At 38.3% G+C, this 25,749-nt stretch overlaps 1 protein-coding gene across 1 annotated transcript in view; it reads right to left on the reverse strand.

Annotated features, from left to right (window-relative positions):
- Positions 1-381: 381 nt before the first annotated feature.
- LOC137945749 (splicing factor SF3a60 homolog) overlaps positions 382-25,749 on the reverse strand; it is a 70,303-nt gene continuing 44,935 nt past the window's right edge. Inside the window, exons 8-12 of the mRNA XM_068791747.1 lie at positions 22,739-22,897; positions 18,816-18,893; positions 10,490-10,618; positions 4,876-5,022; positions 382-927 (exon numbers count right to left, since the gene is read on the reverse strand). Coding sequence (XP_068647848.1) covers positions 781-927; positions 4,876-5,022; positions 10,490-10,618; positions 18,816-18,893; positions 22,739-22,897 — 660 coding nt within the window. The 3' untranslated portion in view covers positions 382-780. The remainder of the gene's footprint in view (positions 928-4,875; positions 5,023-10,489; positions 10,619-18,815; positions 18,894-22,738; positions 22,898-25,749) is intronic.

A 25,749-nucleotide genomic window follows, 5' to 3' on the forward strand; every position in this document is an offset into this window, starting at 1 on the left:
TAAGCACATCCATAGACCCTTTTGTAAGGCATTTGTTGCCAGTGGTTGTAATTGGGTTATTTATCCATAGTCTAGAGTTGGCCAAACTGTAGAAGCTCTATATGAGCTGCTAAAGGCAGGTTTCATATGGGCATCAAAAGCTCTTTCTTAGCCCGTCCTGTTCCTTCAGAAACATGAGAATTAACTAAAGTGTTGAAGAAGACAGTTTTGAACTATTATCCCATCCCTCTTATTGCAGAGCTTTTCTAGTAAACCTTCACCCTCTTAACTAAGTGCAGATTGCCAACGAAGATGAGACGAAAATAACTTGTGTGACAAAGGTACATTTGAATTTGTGGTTGTGTCCTTTGGGTTAACAACTGCCTCTAGCATATTCTATACCCTAATGAATGAAACAAAGTAAACTAAATATAACCTGATCATACCTTAAAACACTCCATTAAATTGGAGCATATATGTTACAAACCTTTTCTCTCAATTCTCTATTTAAACATAAAAAATACAAAAAATTAAAAAGGTTAAAATCTTACTGAAAGAAATGCACTCGATGGTGGAAAAACCTATGGTACTGCACTGCGACAATGAGGCAGCTACTTCTATAGCGAACTATCCAATATTTCTTGAGTGGATAAAACATTAAGGTAGATTGAACTACTAAAATTCCTTCATGGCAAGATTCTCTTAAGCATTAGACAACCAATCCATACTTCTTGATTGCTTGCCTAAATGCTAACGACGATTGAGACCAAACAAGTCGTTGATGTTCTATGGAGCTTGACTTCAGATGAGGCCCTGGCGTTGCAGGTCTGTAAATGTCTTCTTGTTGTAGATGTTACCTTCCTTGTCCTCATATTCTTCTTCAAGGTCCGGTCTCCACTTGTTTAGTCCTTGCTTTTCTTGTATCTTCTCCCACAGAAACTTAGCTTCCTGAAACAAACAAGCCCAACTAGCTGAGAATAGTAAATAGGAAATAGCAGGTCTTCCAATTTCAGCAATAGAAGATGGCACACGAAGGCAACTTTGATGAATTGGGTAGAATGACAACAGAATCTCCCCACAGAGTCCGCACACTGAAGTGCATTTGTGCAAGCAAGAGCTCATAGCTCTTACGTCATGCATGCATAAATACAACAAACCTGCAAATTGAGTATAACTTGCACAGGATTTGACTCTTACCAATTACCTGAGGCAAACAGATGACCAAATAAAACTGTATAGCAACTTGAATACAAAGGTTTGCTATTGTCCAGATAACAAACATGGCAGCATTGTAAAATTAAGAACAATAGTTGGTTTTGTTGAAAATCAGTAACTGTGCTATCAACTACCAAGATTTTCAGCTTCCACAGATTCTGATCTCCTATGTTGAAGTTCATGTTGTATTTTTGTGTAAATTATTTAGTACAAGTGACTTAAATATAATTGCGGTACTCATAAAAGACTTAAAAATAAATATGTGTGACATTAAATGGTACATCATTCTTACTGTTTGCTAAGTTTAGTTTTGTCCTACAATGTAGTTATACTATACAATAAGGGTATTTTAGTGATCAAAGTAATAACCTCTTGAGTACAACTCAAGTACCAAGGTAGTTATGAAATTGTGAATTTCTCAAGAGAATTAATGAAAGAAAGAGGGGGTCCACCTGTATCTCTCCAATGCTCTAGAAGAGTTTTGTGCCCTTATTCCACATTAAAAATTAGTCATAGACCACATCTTTCTATAGTTGCACTTGCAACCCTACTCTAATACTTGATCACATAGTCCTTAGAATGAAAAAATATAATTTTTTGTCACAATGTTAGAAATAGAAAATTACACACGAAAATATTTCTTTTTTCTTTACTGGAGCATTGAGGAATTTTTCAGGCCACAGATCTCAATGATAACCATAGGGCCTCATATGTCAAGTGCAATCAGTAGAAAGAAAGACAGGGGAGGTTGACACAAAAAAGAGAGGGTTTTATGTTGAGGGAGGAAAAAGGAAGAGATGGACGGAGACATGTGAAAAGCAGAACAAGAGGTTCTTAGAGTATGCCCTGACTCGCTCCACCTCTTAATTATAATATTACTCAAGCATTACTGCAACTAAACTCAAGTATCAAAATGTGTACAAAGATGCTCCTCACCTAAACTAATTAATTAGAGCCAATCAAGTAAACCTGAAGTACAAGCAGAAACTAAGTAATTTTTCTGCCAAAACTCAAGTAGCTCATAGTGCAAAGGCATCCATAATTCTCTGCCGGTTTGTAAGGATGTAAGAGAGAGAAGAGAAGATGAGAAAGATAGAACAAGAGGTGAGAAGGTCAGAAGAAAAGCCTTCGACATGAAGAGTGGCAGAGATTAGGATTGATGGAATACCTCTCCTTTCATCAAACATAAAATTTCGTATCACACATAAAATTTCGTAAAAATTGCAAGAGTAGCCTTATGCCCTATTACACTTGGAGATAAGTCATCAATATCAGAGACTAAAATACCCATAAAAACAGAAAATTACATTTTTTGACATTCTCAGACAAGTCTAACAAATGTTCACAGCTTCACTAACACTCTCTACACCAGCACCGTGACATTAGTGACAAGCTGGTAATGATTAATATCTATGGCCAACTGGTAGGAAATTGTCAAAGTTAACATCATAATTTTCACTAATTTATTTAATATAAGGGACTTGAATATTAAAACCTTAATAATTTGTCCTCTAGGATTCTCATCTGAAAAATTCCGGTGCCACCCAAAATCATTCTTTTTCTGGCCATGTGATGAAAGAGAAAATTTTAACTATGACAATTTGCTTCAGAGAGGTTCACATTGAACAACATAGTCAATGTAACATATGTGGTCACTGACAAAAGCCATTGGGTTATCTTTTAATTCATTGTTCATAAAGCTTCAACATTTGGGTTGCATTTTTTAAAAATATGGATTTAGTTGTTATTTTCTGATGATTTTTTAAATAATTTAATTCAAATTTTCAGCTGGTCCAATAATAAAAACTGGAGAAATTTTGTGGCACCTATCGTTTGAAGCAGCAGTTTGATCTTTTTCTATTTTAAAACCATTTTTTTTTAAAAGGACTTTTTCTTTTCTGAAACTAATGAGTGTTAGATGTTACCTTAGAGGATAATTTTGTTTTTTCATCTTGTCAGTTGGTTCTCTCAGTTTCTTCTCTTCTTTTTTTCCAGCATGGGTTATTGCACAAGTAGAGAGAGAGGCATTATGATTAGCGTGCTTTTTCTATGTAGCATAAAGGAGTTAGAGGTCATGATCACTAACCTCGAGAGTGCCTTTTCTGCAACAACTTTTTTTCTGCTCTAATCTCTCAATTCTCTTTTCCTCTTCCTCTTCTTACAATTTTAAAAGTCTTCATTTACTGTTATTTTGAGCCACAACCCCAGGATTGGTGGTTTAGAACGGTTTTGTAGCCTTGGAGTGAGTTTTTTGTGCCTTATTGTGGATCAAGGTGTTGCTTGTCCCGTTCTCTGTTTGTGGCAGACTCAAGAAAAAGGAAAAAGATGTTTCTGTTGAGAGTTTCACAGCTGGGAGATGCTTGTATTATGCAGCTACTAATGCTTGTCAGTTTATGGCTGTTAATTAGAAAGAAGTGATTTTTTTTCATGATCTGAGAATCAGTACTGGTTTGCACAAATAGGCAGGACTGATATATGTTTTGGTAGCTGCTTGCTTGGTCAAGTTTCTGGAAAACATTGAATACTGGTTGGTAGTAAATTGCACGTGGAGATGGAAGTGTTGCGCTGAGATACTTTTCACAGTTAGTGCCCATTATATCTAAGGTGGTCCGGTGTGTTAGTTTGACACAAGTTAGTGCTGGTTGGTGCGTGCTGTGTATCTTCCTATGGCTTATTCCAGCAATGGTACAGCAAGTTCTCACATATTCATTACCACTGATAAGTTCAAAGGTCAAAATTACCAATTGTGGTCACATGCTGTAATGATGTATCTAGAATCCAAGGAGATGGAAGAAGAATAATCTCTTTGTTAAAGACCTGGTTTCATCTTAATTAAATAGTCAGGTCTCGTTTTGTGAAACTGGCAAAGATATATGGCATTATAGTTCCAAACCAGCAGTCTTCACCTCGACAGCCAAAACGAGAGAGATCTGTAACCTTAATTGTTGCTTGAATTGTAACAAGCTGATCAGGCAGAAGATTGGATAACAAAAGGAGCATCGTAGCTAAAGGACAGTCCCAATCCAGCTATCAAATAAATTTTTGACAGAGCCATCACACATGTAAATGAAGACTATTGACAAAAGAAAGCTTCAACCAAACATGGGGTTTGATGTGGACGAACAAATGCATAAGGTTAAAGATATTATAGAGATCATATTTCTCTTCATAGCACTTCTACATACCCAATAGCCATAGCTACTGATATAGTAGATTCATTAATCTAATAGATTGAATTCCCAAGGTCCACATGCTTTTAGGAAGAAAGAAATAGATAACTTTGAAGGAAAAAATAAGGCAATAAGGGGGCATGGCAGAACACGTTTTTCATCACACATGTTGCACTTTTTCAATGGCCCAAAACTAGGGACTTTTTGGGGATTAATAGCAGACTTTGCAAGTTCATGTAATGGCAATGTTAAAATTTAGATACCTCCAAAAGATAGATTGTTCAAATAAAATTTTGATGGTAATCAAAGAGGTTGAAATTACTTATGATGGTCAGTCAAGAGTGAGTCAAAAATTAGTTGAAGGTAGAATGATTTGTAATCAGGTGAAGAAATTATCCTTGTATGCTCCACATATCTCTATTGCTCATAAATTCTTTCATCAAATTGCAATTTGAAGGGTAAAAAGCTCATGATTGTATTAGATGCATTTCCACCAAAGATGAGAAACTACCTTAATCGATGTGATTTCGTTGAAGTTCTTGGTATTGGGAATACCAAGGCAACGCATTCCATGCTGGTGACGCCATTCTTTAAAGTGTCTCTCAAAAGCCCTACGTCCCCAATAGCTGTGGTTCCCACATATCTCGCATTTGAATTCCTGAACACCAAATGAGACAGTACAGAAAAAAAGAAAAGAAAAATAGTATTAGTATGGTCCACCTACATAACTGGTGCAAGGTTAGCAGCTTGAAATAAGAATTAGATTAGGGAATCATCTAAATAACCAGAGAGGAGGTTGATTTTGTGCCATTCATAAAGGTCTGGAGTTACCCTGGGGTACTTTTTTCAAATGGACACATGAGGTACGGCAGACTAAAGGTTGACCTGTATATCATTTGACTTTTAAAAATTCAAGTCATTGGTTCAATACAGACATTTTTTTTTAAATAGTGACACAAATTCTTGTTAATTATTTTAAACACTTGACATAAAACAGTAGTTTAGATTTAATGAATATTTAAGTTAAAAGCTTCCTATAGAGTGTGTGGAACCTAGATTACAGCGACAACATAGAAAACTACCATCTGAATTCAAGTTTGATGCATAAAACTTGAAGGACAGGACAACAGAAAATAGAAAACAAAAAAAAAAATGATGAGTTTATTTATCAGAGAACACCAACCTAAACTTTAATCAAAAAGCAAAAGATGAATTTTGTCTCACACATCAAACCCTTTTATAAGCATATGATGAAAATGAAGAATATGACATTCTTATTCAATTTCATTTAATCACAACTACAATGGCTACACATCATTAAAAAAAAAAACAACTACAATGGCTGCATTATAAACTAGATAGGGGAGTGCACCCTTGTGCAACAGTCCAAAACTTAGCTTCAGCATTGCTTCTAGACACCACATTTTGCTTTTAAATTCTCCATGTAACTAGATTTTTTCCTATAAAGGTGCAATATCAAGATGTAGACCTCCTATCATCTATACTTCCAGCCCAATCAACATTAGTGAATATTTCAGCACATACATTGTCACTCTTCTTGAAAAATAATCCCTTTCCTAGAGTCCGTTTATGATATCTGAGAATCCAATAAAGTGCATTTAAGTACTCTTCATGAGGGGAGGGCATGAATTGACTCACTACACTTACTGCAAAAGCAATGTCAGCTCAAGTATGGGATAGGTAAATCAATTTCCAATTAATTGTTGATGTTGTCCCTTAACACTGTCATTTGAACTCAACTTGCAATTTGCATCCATGGGTGTTTTAGCTGGATAGCACATAGCATACGATTTCATTGAGAAGATCCAAGATATATTTTCTTAGAAGATTCCTTCCTTAGTTCTTGGAACCTCCATGCCCAAAAAAAACCTCAAAGATCCAAGATCTTTGATTTCAAATGCTTTGGTAAGAAACCACTTTAGCTTTTCTTAGTTCAACAAGATCATCACCGGTTATGATAATATTATCCACATACACAATAAGTATAGCGATCTTCCCGCCATTAGTGTGTTTGAAAAACATAGTGTGATCTGTTTGGCTCTGAAGGTACCCAAAGTTCTTTAAAACTTTAGTGAACTGATCAAACTATGCTCTAGGAGACTGTTTAAGATCATAGAATGACCTCTTGAGTTTACAAACTTTTTTTGAACCAAGAAAGCCTTCAAATCTTTGTGGTAGATGCATATACACTTCTTCCTCCAATTCACTATTAAGAAAAACATTCTTCACATCCCATTGTTGCAATGGCCAGTCCATAAGACAACAAGATTCTAACACTATTCATTTTTGCTATAGAAGCAAAGGTCTCCAAATAATCTATTTCATACGTCTAAGTATATTCTTTTGCTACCAGCATTGCTTTGTACCTTTCTATTGACCTATCAGCCTTATATTTCACCGTGAATACCCTCTTACAAACAATTGGAACTTTTCTTTTGGGAAGACATACCAATTCCCATGTCTAATTCTTCTCTAATGCCTTCATCTCCTCAAGAACAGCCTCTTTCTACTCGGGTACAGTAAGAGCTTCCTGTATGGACTTAGGAATTTCTGTTTTGGACAAGTTAGAAAGAAAGGCTTTAAAGCTTGAGGTCAATCTATGATAAGACACAGAGTGAGATATAGGAAGATTTGTGCACAACCTTATGCCTTAGGGTTACCAAAAGCACTCCCATCAAAGTTAAGTTTGAGGGTGCCAACGAGAGGAGGTTGCCATTCTTACATGGAAGGCGGCTTGGAGGGGGCAGATATCTGAGCCACAATGTGCAAGTTAATACGAAGGGGAACATCAGATAGGCAAGCGAACTCCGAGTGAAGCCAGTAGGAAATAAGACAAGTGGTGTGGCTAATGACTTCATCCATGGTTTCAAACTTGCAATTGAACCTTTTGTTGTTTCTTTCTATCCATAAACACCAAGGAACATGGGCTATGCAAGCAGAAAGAAGCAGATTCGCAAGTTTGGGGATCGCGGTCCCCAGGGGCATTCTACATCTAGTGATGAGGTCCTTAGAGAGACAGATCTACAGGCCGATGCGGTAAAGTAGAGGAGACCATAGTTGTCATGCGAAAGGGAAATGAAGAAGGATATGTGAGACCCACTCTTCTTCAATGCTGCAAAGGGGACAAAGGCTGCAAGGAGGGCTGTCCCTCTTACAGGTTATCAAAAGAGAGGATCTTGTGCTCCAAAGAAAAAAGCAGATCTTATTGGGGGCATATAGGTGCCTAGCAATAGCTACCTCATGCTCCACAACTCTCTCAGACCAGCTCTAAATGTGTCTGAACACAAAAGAGGCAGAAAACTTCTCATTTTTCGCAGGCTTCCAAATTATCTTATCCTGAATATGTCTCCGAATTTTGATCCTTTCAATGTCATTGAGCAGGCAGCACATATTAGACGCTTCACTATCATTGAGACCATGTTGGAAATGGAAGTTCCATGCGTAGCAGTCCTAAGCATCAGCCACAGTGATCTCACGGTGTGTGGTGACTTGCATTAAGGAGCTGAAATGCTTGCACAACGACCCACGCCCTGTCAACTAGTCATTCCAGAACTGAATTTCTAGCTATTGCCAACAAAGAACCTGACTGCAATTTGGAAAGTTGATGCAGTAGTACCCAAAGAACATCCTAGAAAATCAGCCATAAGCCTCAAGGTCTCGGGGTTGATGTGATATCTGAAGAGGGTAGTTTTCCTCTAGTTGATCAGTTGTCCCGAAGAGACCTCGAATAAACCAAGAAGGGCCCGAAGTTTTCTAACTGGGTCCATAGTACCAACACCAAAACATATCATGCCGTCCGCGAACTGAAGGATTGGGACGTCAAAATCAGCATGATCAGCAGTTGGCAGCAGCCATCCCTTCTCTTTGGCCAAGTAAACCAAAGAAAGAAATTCAGCAATGATGTTGAAGAGCAACAGAGATAGGGGAACGCTTTGCCAGATGCCACGAGACCTCTTGAAGAGACCACAAACAGTACGATTGATGAGTAGGGAATAAGAAGCGGAGGATATGAAGTTGTTGATCCAGAAGCTCCATCTTTGGCCGAAACCCATTTTGGTGAGGAGGTAATCAAGAAGCCTCCAGTTGACCCTATCGAAAGCCTTTCCGAAGTCCAGTTTAAGGACAAACCAGGGGAGTTTCATCGTCTTGAAGCAGCCTAATTGAAAATTTTAACTAAAATACATATTGCTATCTAAGTGATGCATATAAATATTTAGTTCTACTTCCAAAAAAAATCTTGGTCCACAGAACATTTTAAACAAGAATGGTGTTTGGATGATGGAATGGCCAAGACATTTCAGATCTCATACAAGTTGATAAAAAAACTTGAACTTTTTCAATGGTAGTGGAAAATATAAAGGAAATAAATGCATAGACATAGTCTGAAATATACAAAACCACACAAAACTCTATGGAACACCCTTTTCTATTTATAGTTATAAAATTTATGAAAACTGCACCTAATTCTATGGAAATATAATTAATATAAAAATGATACTAAAAGACGGTAAATCCCCTATTAACCTAAACACCTTCACATGTAACCTAACAATAGAGGTTAAACAAAGAGCATTTTGTCATTTTATATAGAGAAATGATACAGATTAAACAACCCTGCAAGTCGACCTTTTGCTGTTATTCTTTCTAGGTCATTTTTTTTTTTTAAATGGTGATGCTTTTATTAATAGAAAACTTCAAATGAGGTAGTTTACAATGCTAGAATACAACATAGAAAACAATTTTCTTTAACGGCTAAAGGGGGAAGGAAGAGCCGTGAACTGAGGACTCCCAAGGAACCCTTCTTTTGTGAGCTGGTCTGCAAGTGAGTGAGCTGATCTGAGGACATCGTTCCATTTTATCAGCCATGTCCTTGTGATCCTAATAATTTCATCGAATAGTTGCCTCAATCTCCAATGTGTGTCTATTTCCTAGCCATCCAGTAGATAATAATGGCTGAATCACTTTGTTAAGCAACTAACCAATACTACCCAAAAGACTGGCCTGGTAGGTAGCGGAAAGCCAAACACTTAACCCCAAGATCATAACAATACTCTCACCGTTATGAGCCGACGTCCACCACGGCCCACTCTAGGACCCGGATTGCCTTTTTGCGCTACACAGGTCTCTAAGTCGCCCTCTCCGGGATTCGAACTCGCAACCGTGGTATAACTTTGATACCAAATATTAAACACCTAACCAATACTACCCAAAAGACCGGCCTGGTAGGTAGCGGAAAACCAAACACTTTAACCCCAAGATCATAACACACTTTCAACTATCAAAGGACAGGCCTGAGCAATGCTGTTCGAATATTCTGATTCCTGCTAACAAGGCTTTACATTTTGCTTCAGAAGAGTCATACGAGCCAGCAGGACCCAAGAACAATCTGCCCCCAATCTCAGCAGTGCCTGGGTTGCCAAAAGATGCACCAGCAAAGTTTAGCTTCATCCATCGAAATGGAGGGGCCACCTGAGGGGCCATAAAAGTGGGTTTTACACTGCTCAAAAGAATTACCTGCTGCCAGATTTTTTTTAGGACTGTGCCAGGATTCTGGGATATTTTTCAAGAACAAATCCTTTTAGTTTTCTGTATTAAGCTAGCCTTTCATTTGTAACTCTTGTTTCTTCTGTAATTTCTTCTTTCTGATAATGAAATTCGCATCTTTGTCAAAGAAAATGAAATCACAGTACGTCATTTTAATCCTTAACTCTTAAATTTACTAAATTCTAGACTACAAGTACTGAAATTCTTTCTAATCCAGAGTCAAATGGAAGTGTGAATTTGTTGATTTTCTGTTCAGAGCTTGATGCTGCAACCTGAAGCCACAGATTTTACTGCTCCATAAATGTCCAAAACTATTCCACCCTCAACTAGTACACTGTTACAACAGGAGTTTCTATTTCACCACCTTGCATGAATCCAGAAAGTAGGTTTAAGATTTTATTTTTTTATTTTTTCTTTCCTTCTGATAACTAGGTTAAGCATTTTCTGAACCATGGATTCATTTAAAGGCTACCCTTCAAGAAAATGAACCAGAAACAACAAAAGAACTTTCTGCAAAGTACTATAGGAAAAAAAAATAATCTACTTATTCGCAAATGCACCTGTCCGAGACCATGAAGTTTATACAGCCAGTAAGGAATGGGTTTGCCATCCCAACCCATTGGCAGCTTAAGAGGATTATAAATTTGCTGCTCTTCATCATCACTTTCAGTATCAGCTTGCACTTCTTCCTGCTTGGGCATTGAAACCAATGTCAGATATCATGCTCCACTACTACAGAAATCACATTTATAATAACGTATTGAAGATGATTCCAAATTCAAAGTAACAAAATACCTAGGAAACCCATTAAAAACCAGAAAATTTAATATTTGACATGATCTAGTGTTCTACAATCTCAGCAATTTAATGGAAAAACATAACACACAGCAGTGTAAATGTGTTAGAAAATATGGAATCTGGGGTATTGTTGTCATTTTACATGCACATGCTTTCTATCAGTTAAAAAGGTCTTGTCTATCAGTCTGGTCCCTCTGATGTTTGTTTTACGCTCTATATTGCTGTTTATAGTTGCGGCATGTTAAGGGCTACATTGTTCTTTTATGTTGAATTTTACTTTAAGTGATATAAAAACAGATTAGGGATTGATTTTGATCCTTGCCAGCTGTTACTCTTTCAACACTTCACTCTCTCTTCTCTTTTTCGTTATTCTTCCTCTCTTTACTTCTTCAATTATACATTCTAAATAATATCTGAGCAATAAAGATCAAGCTTGGGATGTTTTCTACAGTCTTTATCCTTCTCTTTTCAAGCCCAGCAACTTCTACAGGGAAGATTTCCACAGGTTTGTTCTTCTGAGTGCTACAAGATCAGATCATTCCTCTTTTCTTGCGTCACAACTCTTTGGTTGATAGATTGTACAGATTGAGCAGTTAAATGCATTATTATACCCCTAGAGGGTTTCTCTCTGGTCTGGAGTAGACCTGTGCCTGTGCAGACTAATCTGTCTGTATAGTGCCCTATGCAATATAATTATTTGGAAGTACTGGCCCGTTTTTGGTCTGAAATTGGTTCAAATTGTGGGTCAAGTACTGGATTGGGTTTCTAGGGTTTGTTATATATACCTAGGTCAGATTCTGGTTGTAGGGTCTGCCTAGTATGTGCGCAAGTTGTGTTTGTAGAGATAGAGTCAATATTTTACTGTTATTTAGACATTGTGCTTGATTATTGCTTGTTGTCCTTTTAAGTTGTGGTAAAATTGCAGATGTGCTAGCCAAACAGGGAGCGTCCCTACAATCTCTTGTTGTGAGGGATCTACTTCATCTTCCTTTGTAATTTTCTCTTGTTAATATAAATACATCTTTATAAAAAAAAATTGGTTGATTCTTGAAGTTATTACTCCAACTAAACCCTCCAACGATTATGAAAGTAACGATTCCCACTCCATTCAGATTACCTCAGTGAAACTTTTTTTTTGATAAAAGTGATAATATATAACAGAGAAGAAAGTTACAAACTAAGGGGGCTTCCCGTTACAACCATTGCGGGAAGGGAGGTCCCATGTTTAGCAAGCCCGTTTGCCAAGGAATTGGCGGCACAGGGAATATGAGACCATGTACAAGAAAGGTTGGCCATGATGATAAATAGGCCAGTGTCTCCAAGGGGGAGATGGGTGGAAGTAGCGGAGCACTAATGAATAATAACATTGGAATCTTCTTCAGCAATGAGAGGGCCGTGGAGATGGTCTCTGAAAGTGGCTAAACCATGATATAAGGCTCGGAGCTCTGCAGCAGTGGAACCTGAAATTCCCATTGGCCTTGCGTATGAAAAAAGGATGTTACCCAAGGCATCCCTGATAACTCCCCCAAATCCTACAGGTCTTGGACTACCCCGAGCGCTACCATCAAAATTCAGTGAAACTAAATAGAAAGAATTAATGGAACTGGTCCATACCCATACCTGTGTTTTTGAAAGCCAAAAGAAAGGCTAAACCTTAGAGATGATCCAACAAATTTTATGTCAGAGGACTGGGAGGCAGAAGACCATCAAGGAATGATTTGGCTTGTTATTAGTATGGAATCTAGGTTTAGTGAACAAGTTATGAGTTGTAAAGCTTCTAAGGAAATATGAATTACACTTGAATTCATTTCATCTCAAGAGAGGAATCTATCCAAATTTTATGATTTGTATGCCAAATATTTCAGCATACAACGAGGTGATTGTTTTGTTAATGACTTTACTGAAATATTAGGTGTTGTTTAGGAGATTAGTGCATTTCCCTCTTTTACTACAAATCTAGATGAACTCCACAATCCTATAACAAAGAAAACTTATATTTTTGTTGATGTTACCTTTTTTTAGTGTACTCTTTATGTTGTGTCCCAATGAGTCTCCATCAGTTGGAGTGAGCCTAGTCAAGGATAGGCCAATTGTTGACAATCTAGTTCATATATCTGTTAAGGATATTTCAAGTGCAAGCACCACACCCTTACCTTCAAAGCTACTGCAGGTGTAAAACATTGCCATGTAGCCTCCAAACAAGAAAGGTACCATGTATACATGAGCTAAATAAACAAGAGCCCCCTCAAGTCTAGTTTCGTCTTCTTTATTGGCAGAGCTTCAATTTTCTGATTTAGATCTGCCCATTACACTCTGAAAAACTATAAGATCAAGTGATTCTTGACCAGTATCCAAATATTGTCCTTTGATTGTTTGTCACCTTTCTATAAATCTTTTGCATTGTTTTGGTCTACTTCTTCTCTTCCTCACACGATGCAAGATGCTTTGGTATTGCCTAAGTGGAAACAAGTTTTGGATGAGGAGATGGAGGCCATGGTTTCTACGGGAACATGGACATTGTGATCCACCTGATGGAGCTTCCATTGTAGGATGATATTGGGTGTATACTATCAAATATAGGGCTAATGAGAGCGTGACGTACAAAGCTCGACTAGGGGAACATGGACACTTTGTGATTCACCTCATGTTCAGGTGTCTCCTACAATGTCTCTTTCCCATGTGCTATATCTACCTAAATTTCCTATTAAATTTTTTTCAGTCAATTAATTGATTCTATCTCTTAAGTGTTCCATAACCTTTTTTCTATGAATGTGTTTTTTCAAGACCTTCGGATGAGGAGGACAATTGGCAAAGGACATGAAAGGAATGGACTACGTTATCTACATCATGGAGAGGATCATGGATTGAAGGTTGTGCAAACAGATTCAAGCATATACCGGTTGCATTTGAAGCTCAGCCATCCATCATTTCAAGCTCCATTAGCTTTTTCGATCATTAGAGTTTGCCATTTTCTAACAGAGTTCGTAAAAAGAGTCTTAAAGCTTTTATTGTAGTTCATTTTGATATTTAGAGTCTTAAGCTTTTAATTTAAAGCACTCTCTTGGGCCTCATGCAGAACAACTTTGGTCTTATGCGCCCCGCTCTTGGCGACCTCATGTTGCAGGCCTGCCTGCCTTGCAATTATTCTTTGGGCCATTTGGAACAAGAGAAACAAGAGGATCTTTTAGAAGACTTCCTCTTTGCAAAGAGATGCTGAAATCGCCTCTCTCATGTGGTATCTTGACTCAGTTCTATCCCTCCCACTTCCTCCCCCCCTTCCCACCCCACCCCACACCCCTCTGGCTTATGTCAAAGCTGACCTTATTCTGGATCCCCTTGGAGCCAAATATCATCAAATTAAACTTTGATAGCTCGTATTTGGGGACCCCAAGAACTCCCGGAGTTGGGGGGTGTTTTCATAGATTCCTCAGGTTATATCATTGCCTCCTTTGTAGGGTCTTTGGGTATTGCAGATTCCACCTTGGTCAAGCTCCTCGCTTTAAGACACGGTCTCAAAATCTTTCAAAGACAGATTTCAAGGCTTATCCACGTCAAGGGAACTCCAAATGTCTAATAAACTATTGCTCACGGTAACCACTGCACAATGACAACCTTAACGTTTCTTGAGAGGAAAAGTCCCAGTTCAAAAAATGAGAAGAAAATTTAATGGGATACACAATTGAGCAATAGGACTTCTAAGTGGTTAATCATTTTGGGATGAAACCGAGCTCAACCAAAAATCCAATATGGTATTAGAGCAGGTTGTATGTATGGGCTAAGGCCTAGTTTGTGCTCCCTTTTCTTGATTCAATAATGGCAGCACATGAATTGATGGACCATTTCAAGAAATCAAGAAAACCAAATTTTATACTCAAGTTGGACCTTGAGAAAGCTTTTGATAGAATAAAGTAGGATCTTCTTGATAACTTGCTGGATAGGATGGGGTTTGTTAACAAATGGAGAATTTGGATCAGGAGTTGTATCTCCTCTGCATCACATTCCTTACTTATCAATGGAACAACATGTGGATATTTCTTGTGCACAAGAGGAATACGACCAGGTGATCCTTTATCGCCACTTCTATTTAACATCATTGCTGAATATTTTTATCTTCTACGATTTATTCAGAAAGGAGTACTAGTTGGTTAAGACAAGCTCCAGCAAATCAGGAGCATGATATACTTATATTACAGTTTGTAGACGACACCCTTATTTTTTGGTACTAGTACGATGGAAGAAGTTCAAAGAATCAAACATCTTCTTGACCTTTCTGAGTTAACCTATGGTCAAAAAATTAATTGGCAGAAAACGACATGTACGGGATATCATATGGGTGTTCAATAGATATATTACCTTCCTCGTATCTTGGCTTCTATTATTTGATTCCAGACCAGGCCATCACTTATGGGCTCCGGTTCTTGAAAAGTTAGAAAAAAAGATTATCCACATGAAGGGGTTGGCTTTTATCCAAGGTTGGCAGATTTATACAACTTAATTTGTGTATTGCTGGTATAGTGAATTATTTCTTATCTTCTTTGTCATGTCCAGTGGCTATTTGTCAAAAGATTGAAGTTTCAAAGAAAAGATTTTATATGGAGAGGTTCAAATGGAAATTATAAATATCATGGCTGGAATGGTTACAATCCTAAGTCTCATGGAGGCTTGGGGCTTCGCCTAACTCAAAAGTATGAACAAGGCATTTCTCCTTAAGTGGTTATGGAATTTTAATAATACCCTCCAATTAATTAGAGGCCTATGGTTGCGGCTAAGATGGGTTGGACAGACAATTGGACTGTGGGTGGTAGAAGATATAATATTTCTCCCCTTCGGAGATCCTTTTATCTCCTCTCAATCTTTGAAAAAGGCACTAGATTCCATGTGGGTTGTGGAAATAAAATTCAATTGTGGACTGCGATAGATATGATATTCTAAGGAGGTTAAGTACTTGTAATTCTACCATTGAGAATTCTGGGCAGATAATGATTCTTGGAATTTTCATATCAGATGGGGATAATATGGGACTGAAACTAATTTAGTTTCTAATCTTCTTGAGGGACTTCGTTTGGTCCAGATTTATAGGTTAAGCAAGACAATTATTTGGATTCATGATGAACGTGGCTTGAAAATTTTGAGATTTGGGTAAAAAAGAAGAGAAATAAGGAGAAGAAGAGCTTGGATGGAGCAACAACTACTGCCTTGGAATGCGTACCTCAAAAAGGATGCCCCTCTTGTTTTATTCAAGGTTAAAGAGATTTTTGCATAAAACGAAAATGCCACTCAAAACATAAACTTACATATCTCCTAAAATAAACCTCTAAAATGAATGAAAATTGAACCATAGGCATTTGAAGGCATTGCCTACCTAACAAACATCATATAAGATTAAAAAAATATAAAATAACCAAAATACCCCTGAATTGATATTTCAACACTCTACCTCAAGCTGGAGTGTAGAGATCAAATAACCCCAGCTTGTCATAGAAGGATACACATTCACGTCTTCCCAATGGTTTGGTAAACACATCCCCCAACTGGTCTAAAGACATCACATATGAAGTTACCACCTTTCCTTGCATAACTGTATCTCTAATAAAATGACAATCAACCTCTATACGTTTAGTTCTCTTGTTAAATACAGGGTTTATTGCAATAAAGATGGCCAACTGATTATCACACTTCATGACCATAGGACCTGGTAATTGAAAACAAAATTTAAGAAGAACAGACTTAATCTAGATAAGCTCACTAACCGTGTGAACCATTGCTCGATATTCAGTCTTTGCACCAAATCTAACCACAACAATCTGTTTTTTACTTTTCCAGCTTACCAGGTTACCTCCAACAAAACAATAGTAGCCTGATGTAGACCGTTGGTCCATCTTACACCCAACATAATCAGCATCAAAATATTCAAGTACATCAATTTGTCCGTTCTGAGTATACAACAGACATTTTCCAGGTGCACCCTTCAAATACTTTAAAATCTGTTGAGCAGCTTCTAAATGTACTTTTTGTGGATTTTCCATGAAATGACTCACAACTCCCACAACATATCGATACATAAATCAATTTACTACCAAGCATTGATACTGAATTTTATCCTTGAGAGCAGGACCCTGTATGTCAGGAAGATTATGGTTGATTTCTATGGGAGTATCTACTAGTTTATCACCCAACAAACCATACTCCTACAACATATCTAATATATATTTTCTTTGGGAGAGAAAAATACATTGTTCACTGCAGGTAACTTTCAATTCTAAGAAAGTACTTGAGGGGGCCCAAATCTTTCAAACGTTTCGTCTAAAAATGTGTGGAGTAGTACTGTTTAACTTCAGTAATGGCTTCAAGATTATCCCCAAACAATACAATATCATCCACATAGATTATCAAAACAACTATACCAGTCTTCCTCTTAAGTATGAATATAGAATGATCACAATGGCTCCAATGGAACCCAAACCGCATTATTACAGGCTAAATTTCTGAAACCACGCCCTGGGACTCTATTTAAGTCCATAAATGACTTTATGTAGCTTACATACCTTCTCTATCTCCCCCTAAGCAATATACCCAGAAGATTGCTCCATATAAACTTCTTCATGTAAATTTCCAAACAAGAAGGCATTTTTCACATGCTGAAAAAGAGGCCAACCTTTATTAATTGTTACAGAGATTAAGATACGTACTGAAGTAAGTCGGGCCACTGGAGAGAATGTCTCAAACACATCAACCTCGAAGGTTTGTATAAATCCTTTTGCTACCAGTCGGGCCTTATGCCGTTCAATAGATCCATCAATATTATATTTTATAGTATAACCCAACGACACCCCATAATAGTAGCTCCTCCTGGAAGATCACATAGACACCAAGTTCCCTGAGATAGCAAAGCACTAATCTCATCATCCATAGCTCGTTTTCACTTTGGATAACACAAAGCATCCTGCACAGAACGGGGTATAGTAGAAATAGACAAGGACGTAGCAAAAGATTTAAAGGAAAGGGACAAAAGTCAAAAGAAACATATTTAGAGATAGGATGGGAAGTGCAAGATCGTTTACCTTTCCGCAGAATAATAGGAAAGTCCAAATTTGATAGAACAAAACCTATAGGAAAAGAGGAAGATAGCGGAGCATGAGAAGGTAACTTTGTAGGCTTATTGGAGGCATTGTAGTAGCAGAAGGATGACATCTCTATACACGGAGAGGTAGAGAGGAACTTGAGACGTGTAGAAAGCAAAACTCTTTAAGCAACAATTAAACCCGTGCTAACGATAGAGGCAATAACACTTTCCAGCTAGGTTGCAAATGTAGGGAAATCGCCCATACAATTTGTGAATTCATGTGGATCATAGGACTTACGGTCAAATTTGGGTTTATCATTCACAAACATGTGGAAATATTTTGGAACAACAAAGTAGTCATCTTAATTGTCAGTAACCCTGTATTCAATGAAATAATCAAACGTATAGAGCTTGGCAGTCATTTTATCAAAGAAGTGCTATATGGGAAGATTCCAACTCCACATCTAATGCCGTTTGCACAATTGGGAGATGTTTTCATCAAGCCACTACATAGAAAGGAGATAACTATATCATGTAACAAGATGGAGTTATTAGACATAGATGCCCCAACTCAAGGTGAGTGCCCAAAGGTAGTAGAGTGCAGAAGTGTCTTTGTCATTAAGACCAATGCCAAGTTTTAATTTCATCAGCGATGTATTTGTCTTTCTTATCAGTTTTGATGATGAGTCAAGTCATTAAGGGGATAATAGTCAAAGCCCTCTTCTAGTTGATTTTAAAGACCAGTTTACAACCCAGTTAATGAACAATTAAGAGATGCGGCAACCTGTAACTGCCACTCTTCTTCGATCTCCTTCAACCTGGAGTTATTTCTCTTCTACACCGAACTTGGCCACAAATAAGCTATTATTCATAAAATAAGATAAAGATATCAATTTGGAGCATAAAAAAATAAGCTATTGAACACAAAATAATGCAAAAGAAAAATATACAGGTATATATGTAAGCAACAGTAAAGGTATTAAAGAAATTGCAATTACAAGACCAAAGCAAGTTAGAAACATCACCTCTTCTCGCTCTGCTTCCATTTCCTCATATGTCAACGCTTGCTTCTTTTCAATGTTTTCTTTTGTTTGGGAAATTGTCTGCATTTTATTCCAAAAAAGAAAGTTAGGTACTAAAAGGAGTTCAACGAGTTGCATGAATATCTCTTGTTAAATGATATAATCTTAAAGGGTATTTTGGTGTTTTCACTCCTAGATATTTGCGGTAAGTTGCCCCCCTCTATTGTCAACTAATGTAAACACCAAGTAATCGTTCTATATAAAAGAGATTGTAAGATGTAATATAGGATAATGGGCAGCTTAGTTATTTGGTGAAATTATTGCTTAATACAAAAGGCTTTCTTGTCTACGACAAATACTCTCTCCCCTACTGCTCTCCATTTTCTCTTCTTTCAATTCCCTTCATTCAACTTCAGTTCCTGGGATTTCTACATGGTATCAGCGTGGTCACATAAAAAAGATATTTTTCACTCCATATCAAATTCTTGGATCGGTGACAACCTGGAGAAGATCAAAATTTGATTTTTTTGTTCTCAATGAATCTCCAGGTCAGCGCTTTTCTTCTTTGTTGTCCTTTAACCACCCGGTTAATGGCCTGTGCTGCTGCTTAAAACAGTATTAACATGTCTGTGCCCTAAAGTGGGTAGAATTAAGAGTATAAGAACCTAGTAACTGCCTGTGAAGACCTTACAGGTCTTTAAAAGACACCTTGTTTGGTTAAATTTTGTGATTCTCCCACTTGCACATGTTAAGAGTGCTGGTTTTGGGAACTTCAATCAACAAAATATCTTTGAAATGTCTGTGAGCGCGCCCGAGTGTGCCGGCGAGCGGCCAAGCATATGGGGGTGGTCCTGCTGGTCACCGGCCCCACACCCAACCCCACCTTGCCGGCCATCGACGATTCGGGCCCGTGCTCAGAGCGTCACCCAGAAGAAAGAAGACCGTCTCCTCCAGAGATGACCAGGACTCGGGCTGGAGGTCAGATCTTTCCAGTAACCCTGCCATAAAGCATCAAAACCTCACGACAGAAGGAAACAGTGTGGAATGGAACACTGTTTCCTGTCATCGGAGGCAACAGTTCCTTTCCGCTTCCCCTATTGCAGAAACACAGTGACTGTCGAAAAAGTCACATGATCGTCTGGACCAGTCATCCGCATCAGTTAGGCGAGCAGGTCGAAAATGTCATTCGTCCGTGTGCCTTTAATCGCCATATCGACGTTCGGCCAGCAGTTTGCACACAGCACCAAAGAGGCGCAGGGCAAGTCTTACGAACTCTGGTCAGGGAACTCAGCCTTCTTCTTCTCGGTGACCACATTCCGTGATCGCCGCGACTGCCGGATTACTCATTGCCAGGGAGACACCATTCTGGCCAGACTATACATACCAGAGCGAACAAACACTGAGTTCGGATGGAAGAGGACAACTATACATCCCACATCCCACTCTACTCCCTGAGCTCCACCAGCAGCATCCTCATCCACTCCTTCCTAGCCCAGTAGCTGGACCCGACACCCCCCCGGAAAAGCCCTGAACCAGAAAAAAAAAATAAACCCTCCCTGCTGAAATCCCAGAAATCCATCTTCCCCCAAACCTCTTTCGTGATGGGCGTATAGTTCTGGCACGGTCGATTGTCATCCATGCCAACCCAGAAACAGAAAAATCCAGAGCCCTTCAATAAAATGCAATTGGCATACATTTTGATGGGCACATTGAAGTTCGATACTGCATGCGGACTACCACTTTCACTGTCAAGGAGGTGAATCAATTCAGGATAGTAAGGCATGAGAACACAATAGAGATGGCAATGATGGCATGAAGAGTCTCGGTGGTAAAGGTGAAGATGCTTGTTCTCCCACCCATGATTCTTCAATCTTTTCTACTTTTCTCAATCTCCCAGTGAGCACACGAGCAGAATTTTCGAAGACCAATTCCAACAAAGTCCATCTTTCTACGGATTTTCTAACTCTTCATCCTCAAGGATTCCTTCCACAAACAACCTCCAATATGAAATTCCAATATTGCAATTGAAGCATCCGACTGCACCATCATCTCATGAGATTTCCAGATTCAGACGAGCTAGTGGAACCCAAAGACGTGAGTTTGATAACTCTGCCAAGGAATCAGAGGTTGAATAGGATTTCACCTTCTTCTAAAATCCTTCTCCTGGTTGGAGGTCTTTGTTTCTATTTTTACAAGTTACAGCCACCTCTCTGTCCTGCTGGAATCTCTGATCAGAAAGTTTCTATTGTTTCTGTTGGAACGGTGTCTTTTGTGAGACCTTGCCAATGATGAAGATCTAGAGTAAGAAGTTGTTTCGCCATGAAATATCAGTCGATGCCACAGACACACGAACCTTTGGAGCTTGACAAAGTTGTTTTGCGTATGGAAATAACAGATGACTCTTCATGCTGTTTTGGAGCTTCAAGCTGTTTTGTATATGATTAGATATTCAGTTCATATTTCGGTCAAACTAGAAGTGCAGCTTGTGGAGGACTCCTAGAAGGAGAATAGCACCAACACCAAGACATCCTTTCTTGCAGTCCTACTTCAAGTTGGACTCAAGTTACCAGTTTGAGTAACTTTCCAAGGCTTCTGTATGAAGATGCCACTGCTCCTATCAAGATTGTGAGTTTCCAATTTTAAACTTCCCTTATCATTCAATGGAACACCATTTTCTATTATTGGTCTTTCCTTCTATTTTTATCATTTTTTTGTTTATTTTCATCCCCCACAACTTTTCACTTTATTTACCTTTCTCTTACCATCTTTTTTTACATTCGTTTTCCTTTTCAGACCAATCCTTTGTTGAGTTTGTTGCATTCATTCTTTTTTTTTAAAACTACATACGGGTGTTTTTTTAGTCCATTGAGGTTTTTTTACTACTGTCCTTAAGTGGGTTTTTTACAGCCGTCCTTTGAGTGACAAACATTACCCTGTTTAATGATTATCATCATTACTTTGTGTTCGAAATCCTTTTTGTTGGTTTCAACTCCTTTTATTTTATCACTAATATTTTCTACTTTTTTGAGAGTCTATGTCCGCATTAGTACTTATCCTTGGGACACCTTGATGGATGATATGATTACTATAGTCCTTTTCCTTTTTTATCTTCAAACTAGGATCACTATTGTTACCTCCCAGCATGAGGGGAGAATAGAAGGAGAAGTAAGAACAATGAGGTTGGTGACAAAACCTACCATAAAGAATTCTACAAGTTGAACAACCCGGTCACTTCCATTACTCTTTCATTACTAATAATGGAAAATTCCATGTGTTGTGGCAATCAAATTATGTGACCACAATATCTAAGTCAGGGAGAGTACAATATGAAGATTTTGCTCCCAGTCAAACAAGATCTTTTTCTTTGCAAGCTGGAGTTAGCAGCTCCAACTAGAGGGGGAGTGTTCAAAAGCATACATGGAAAAACCTTACATGACTCTCATAAAAAAACAATTAATATGGCAGTCTAACAAGTGTCTTATGGGAAGAAATCTCACAGAGTTGTTCAAGTTCAAAGATCTTTTGGTTCTATGTTTCTTTAAGTTGTTGTTTACTTTGAATTTGATTAGGAATTCTATTTTGGGTATAACTAGGGCTCTTGTAGTTTAATTTCATTATGATTTTATGTATTTCCTATATTATAAATAGAAACCCAGTGTATTTAAATAACAACAGACAATGAATTATTTTCTTCTACAGAAATTCAACACAAGTCAATTTCAAACTCTCTATCTCACTACCATTACCTAACCTTTCTCTACTCCATTGCTTTAATCTTCCAAATATGTTACTGATACTTATTAAAGTATGCAGCCCTATGATGAGATTACTATATTATTAGTCAGCATGCAAAACATTAAAATCTCTATATTCCATAAATACAAATACTTGATAGATTTTAATCTAGCATGTTCAAGGGAACGTACCTCATTCAACAGAGCACAAAGACGTTGAATCTTAACCTCCAATAATGCACTTCTTTTTGCAATACCACTTTGTTGTGATGCTTTTGCATCACCATTTTGCTCTAATCCATGTGAACCTTTTGCTAAATGTTTTCTGTCAATTTTCTCAATGGTTGTGTTCTGTAACAAGAAACATAAACAAAATGAACATGGAATTAATGACAATGCACAAGCTTCATTATATATCATAACTATTGAATATCGAAATCATGTACCAAAACTAAAACTAGATCCATTAGATAAAAAGGCTGTTCGAGTACAAGAGGGATTAAGAGACACAAAGGGAATTGAACCCAGTTAGAAACACTCAGTAAGTGAATTCATTATAAACCAACAAATCAGGATTAAATGGCTCAATTTCTAAAACTGCTTTCCTTCATATTATTATTATTCTTCTTCCAAAGCTGCTCAGTTATGAAAAGTAAATGTGCTCTAAGTATACTTGGGTATAGTCACGAGTCATGTAAGACGCATACTTGTCCATTTATCAAATGCAAATACTTGATAGATTTAAAATGAGCATAGTGGAACATACCTCGTTCAACAACTGACAGGGACATAGCAAAATAAGTTATATCACCTTAATAGAACTTGCTAGAACTACACTTCCTAGTTACAATGGAATTTGTGACTTGCCAAATTCAAAACCACCTGTTAAGAAAGGATTCCAGCATCTAACTTACATGAAAACTACTAATAATTGACTTATTATCTTTAATACTTTCCTATACAGAATTCTAATAAAGGAAACATACTAACCAAAGATTTTCCAAAAGAAAGCTCTCCAAATTGGAACTGTTGACAAACTAGGAAACCACTCAAAGTGGAAACCAGCTGATCCCTAGATAGAAAGTACTAAAAGTGAGTTCTTTCACCAAACTCTTAACTTTCCAAAAAACACACGCTACTATCTTTCAGTCTTCTTCTTTCTTTCCTTCTTCCTTCTTTCATAGAGTTTCAAAAGTTTTGGATGACTTCTCTATTAACATATTCTTGAGCTTATTCTTTCACAATTGCACCATCTACCACATCACCAATGCATGGTCAATTACTTGCGACTCTCAATTGGTTGTGTGATATTGCTAACTCCAACACTTGTGTCTCCCTCAGCATGTGTTAAAACAAGAAATCCTAGTTGACTGCAAATGCAACACATTGGGGCCCTCCAACCTGCCACTCTTGAGCAGGTGCATTTGAGAAACAAGATTTTCCCCTTCACCTTAAAGTTTTGGCACTAGAACCTTGATTGGTAGCACTGTACGAAGCTCTTTACATGCTTAAGCAGTTGCAAGGTAAAATTGTACAATAACATGTTTCACAGTTTGGCAGAGGGAGAATTTGAAAATTGAAAGGAATTTCATATAAGCAATTTTAGAAAGCAGACTCATATGTCATTATTTTCCAAGCTCATCTAATTGATTTAGCAGATATAAAATTCTTTCCAACTAAAGGACTACACATTCTTGCTCCAAGAGAGAAATACTCAGTTTATACAGTTTACTAAAACTTAAACCTACCTAAGATATATGTCCTACAGCCCCTAAACTCTTGGAAAAACTATGTAAAAAGTACTTAAATGTTAACTCTCCCCCTCAAGTAGGAGAATCAATATCGATTATTCCCAGCTTGCCAAAAATGTTCAATATTATATTGGTAAACATATTGGCCATTTGATCATTGGGAACAATATATGTTGTGATAATTTCTCTGGACTGAACTTTTTTATTTTTATTTTTGTCTGAAAAGTGGAGGAGAAGGCTACAAACAAAATGGCAATCTATCTTTGTAAACTTGGTTCTTTCATCAAATACCAGATTGTTTGCAACATGATGGGTTGTGTGATTGCAACAACAGAGCAACATAAGCCTACCCAATTCAAAATTTGCTAGTAAGATCACCTTTGAATAAAGAGACTGACGATGCAAGAGTCGAGAGAGAGGTGCGACGAGCGAAGAGAGCAAAAGATGCGACACGAGAGAGAGAGAGAGAGAGAGAGAGAGAGAGGTGCGACGAGCGAAGAGAGCAAAAGATGCGACATGAGAGAGAGAGAGAGAGAGGGAGAGAGAGAGGTGCGACGTGAGAGGAAGGATTGACGAGTGGCAAGCGAGATCTTCGTCGAGAAAGACCAGACGGTGGGAAGAGGCTCCAGCGGTGGCGGAGTGGGGGAAGGACCGCCGTTCCCGATTGGGAAGATCAGCCTCAATGCCGTTCCCATGGACAGAGTCAAGTGGTCTTTCTCCCTTCCCATAGGGGACGACACCCTGCGACTGCAGATGAAGATGTTTCGAGGCTTCCTGACATTCCGCACTCACCTCAAAGCAATGATTTCGACGATGCAGAGAGGACAAGCGAGTCTGACAGATTGCACGACGCTTTGAGAACAGATGAAGAGGAAGATCACCCCAGTTGGACCACCATATATTGCCGATATAAAAGGCAACGACGTCCCCGGGGAGCTAAGACGCCTTTGACAACCCCGTCAATCATCTCTGATGGTCCCACCTCAGCATTGATTGCTTGGTTGGCCTTCCATGATGCCCCATGTGTGTGCATTACCGTGAAGACTGGCGCGCACAGTGGTTCAATCACTATTCCCGTTTCGACTGGATCCTCCTTCCTCACAATGCTCTCTGCAGAAACTGTTGAGGATTCCAACTCCTCACCTCGGACTAGGGAGCTTTGCTCGGATCCCTGGAGGTTCTATTTCCGCAATGTTTGACAGGGATAATGCGCAAAGTGCCGCATTCATAGCACAAAGATCTCACGACGATGGCCCACATAACCATCCCCGAGGCCACCAACTCCGGCTTTGACTGGACACAACTTGCACGTGCCATCCGGCATTTCCTCCCGCCCCCACCGCTGCCCAACACCAGATCTCCCCATCCACCTAATTAGCCCCTCTACTTCCGACCCCAACAGCCTAGAAAACAGGCTCCACTACCCCCTGCCCAACCCTCATCCTAGTAGAC

The sequence above is a fragment of the Aristolochia californica genome, unplaced genomic scaffold (assembly GCF_029961685.1).
Source record: "Aristolochia californica isolate CCGP_79_NKW_82.1479 unplaced genomic scaffold, dmAriCali1.0.hap1 SCAF_12, whole genome shotgun sequence".
NCBI lineage: Eukaryota > Viridiplantae > Streptophyta > Magnoliopsida > Piperales > Aristolochiaceae > Aristolochia > Aristolochia californica.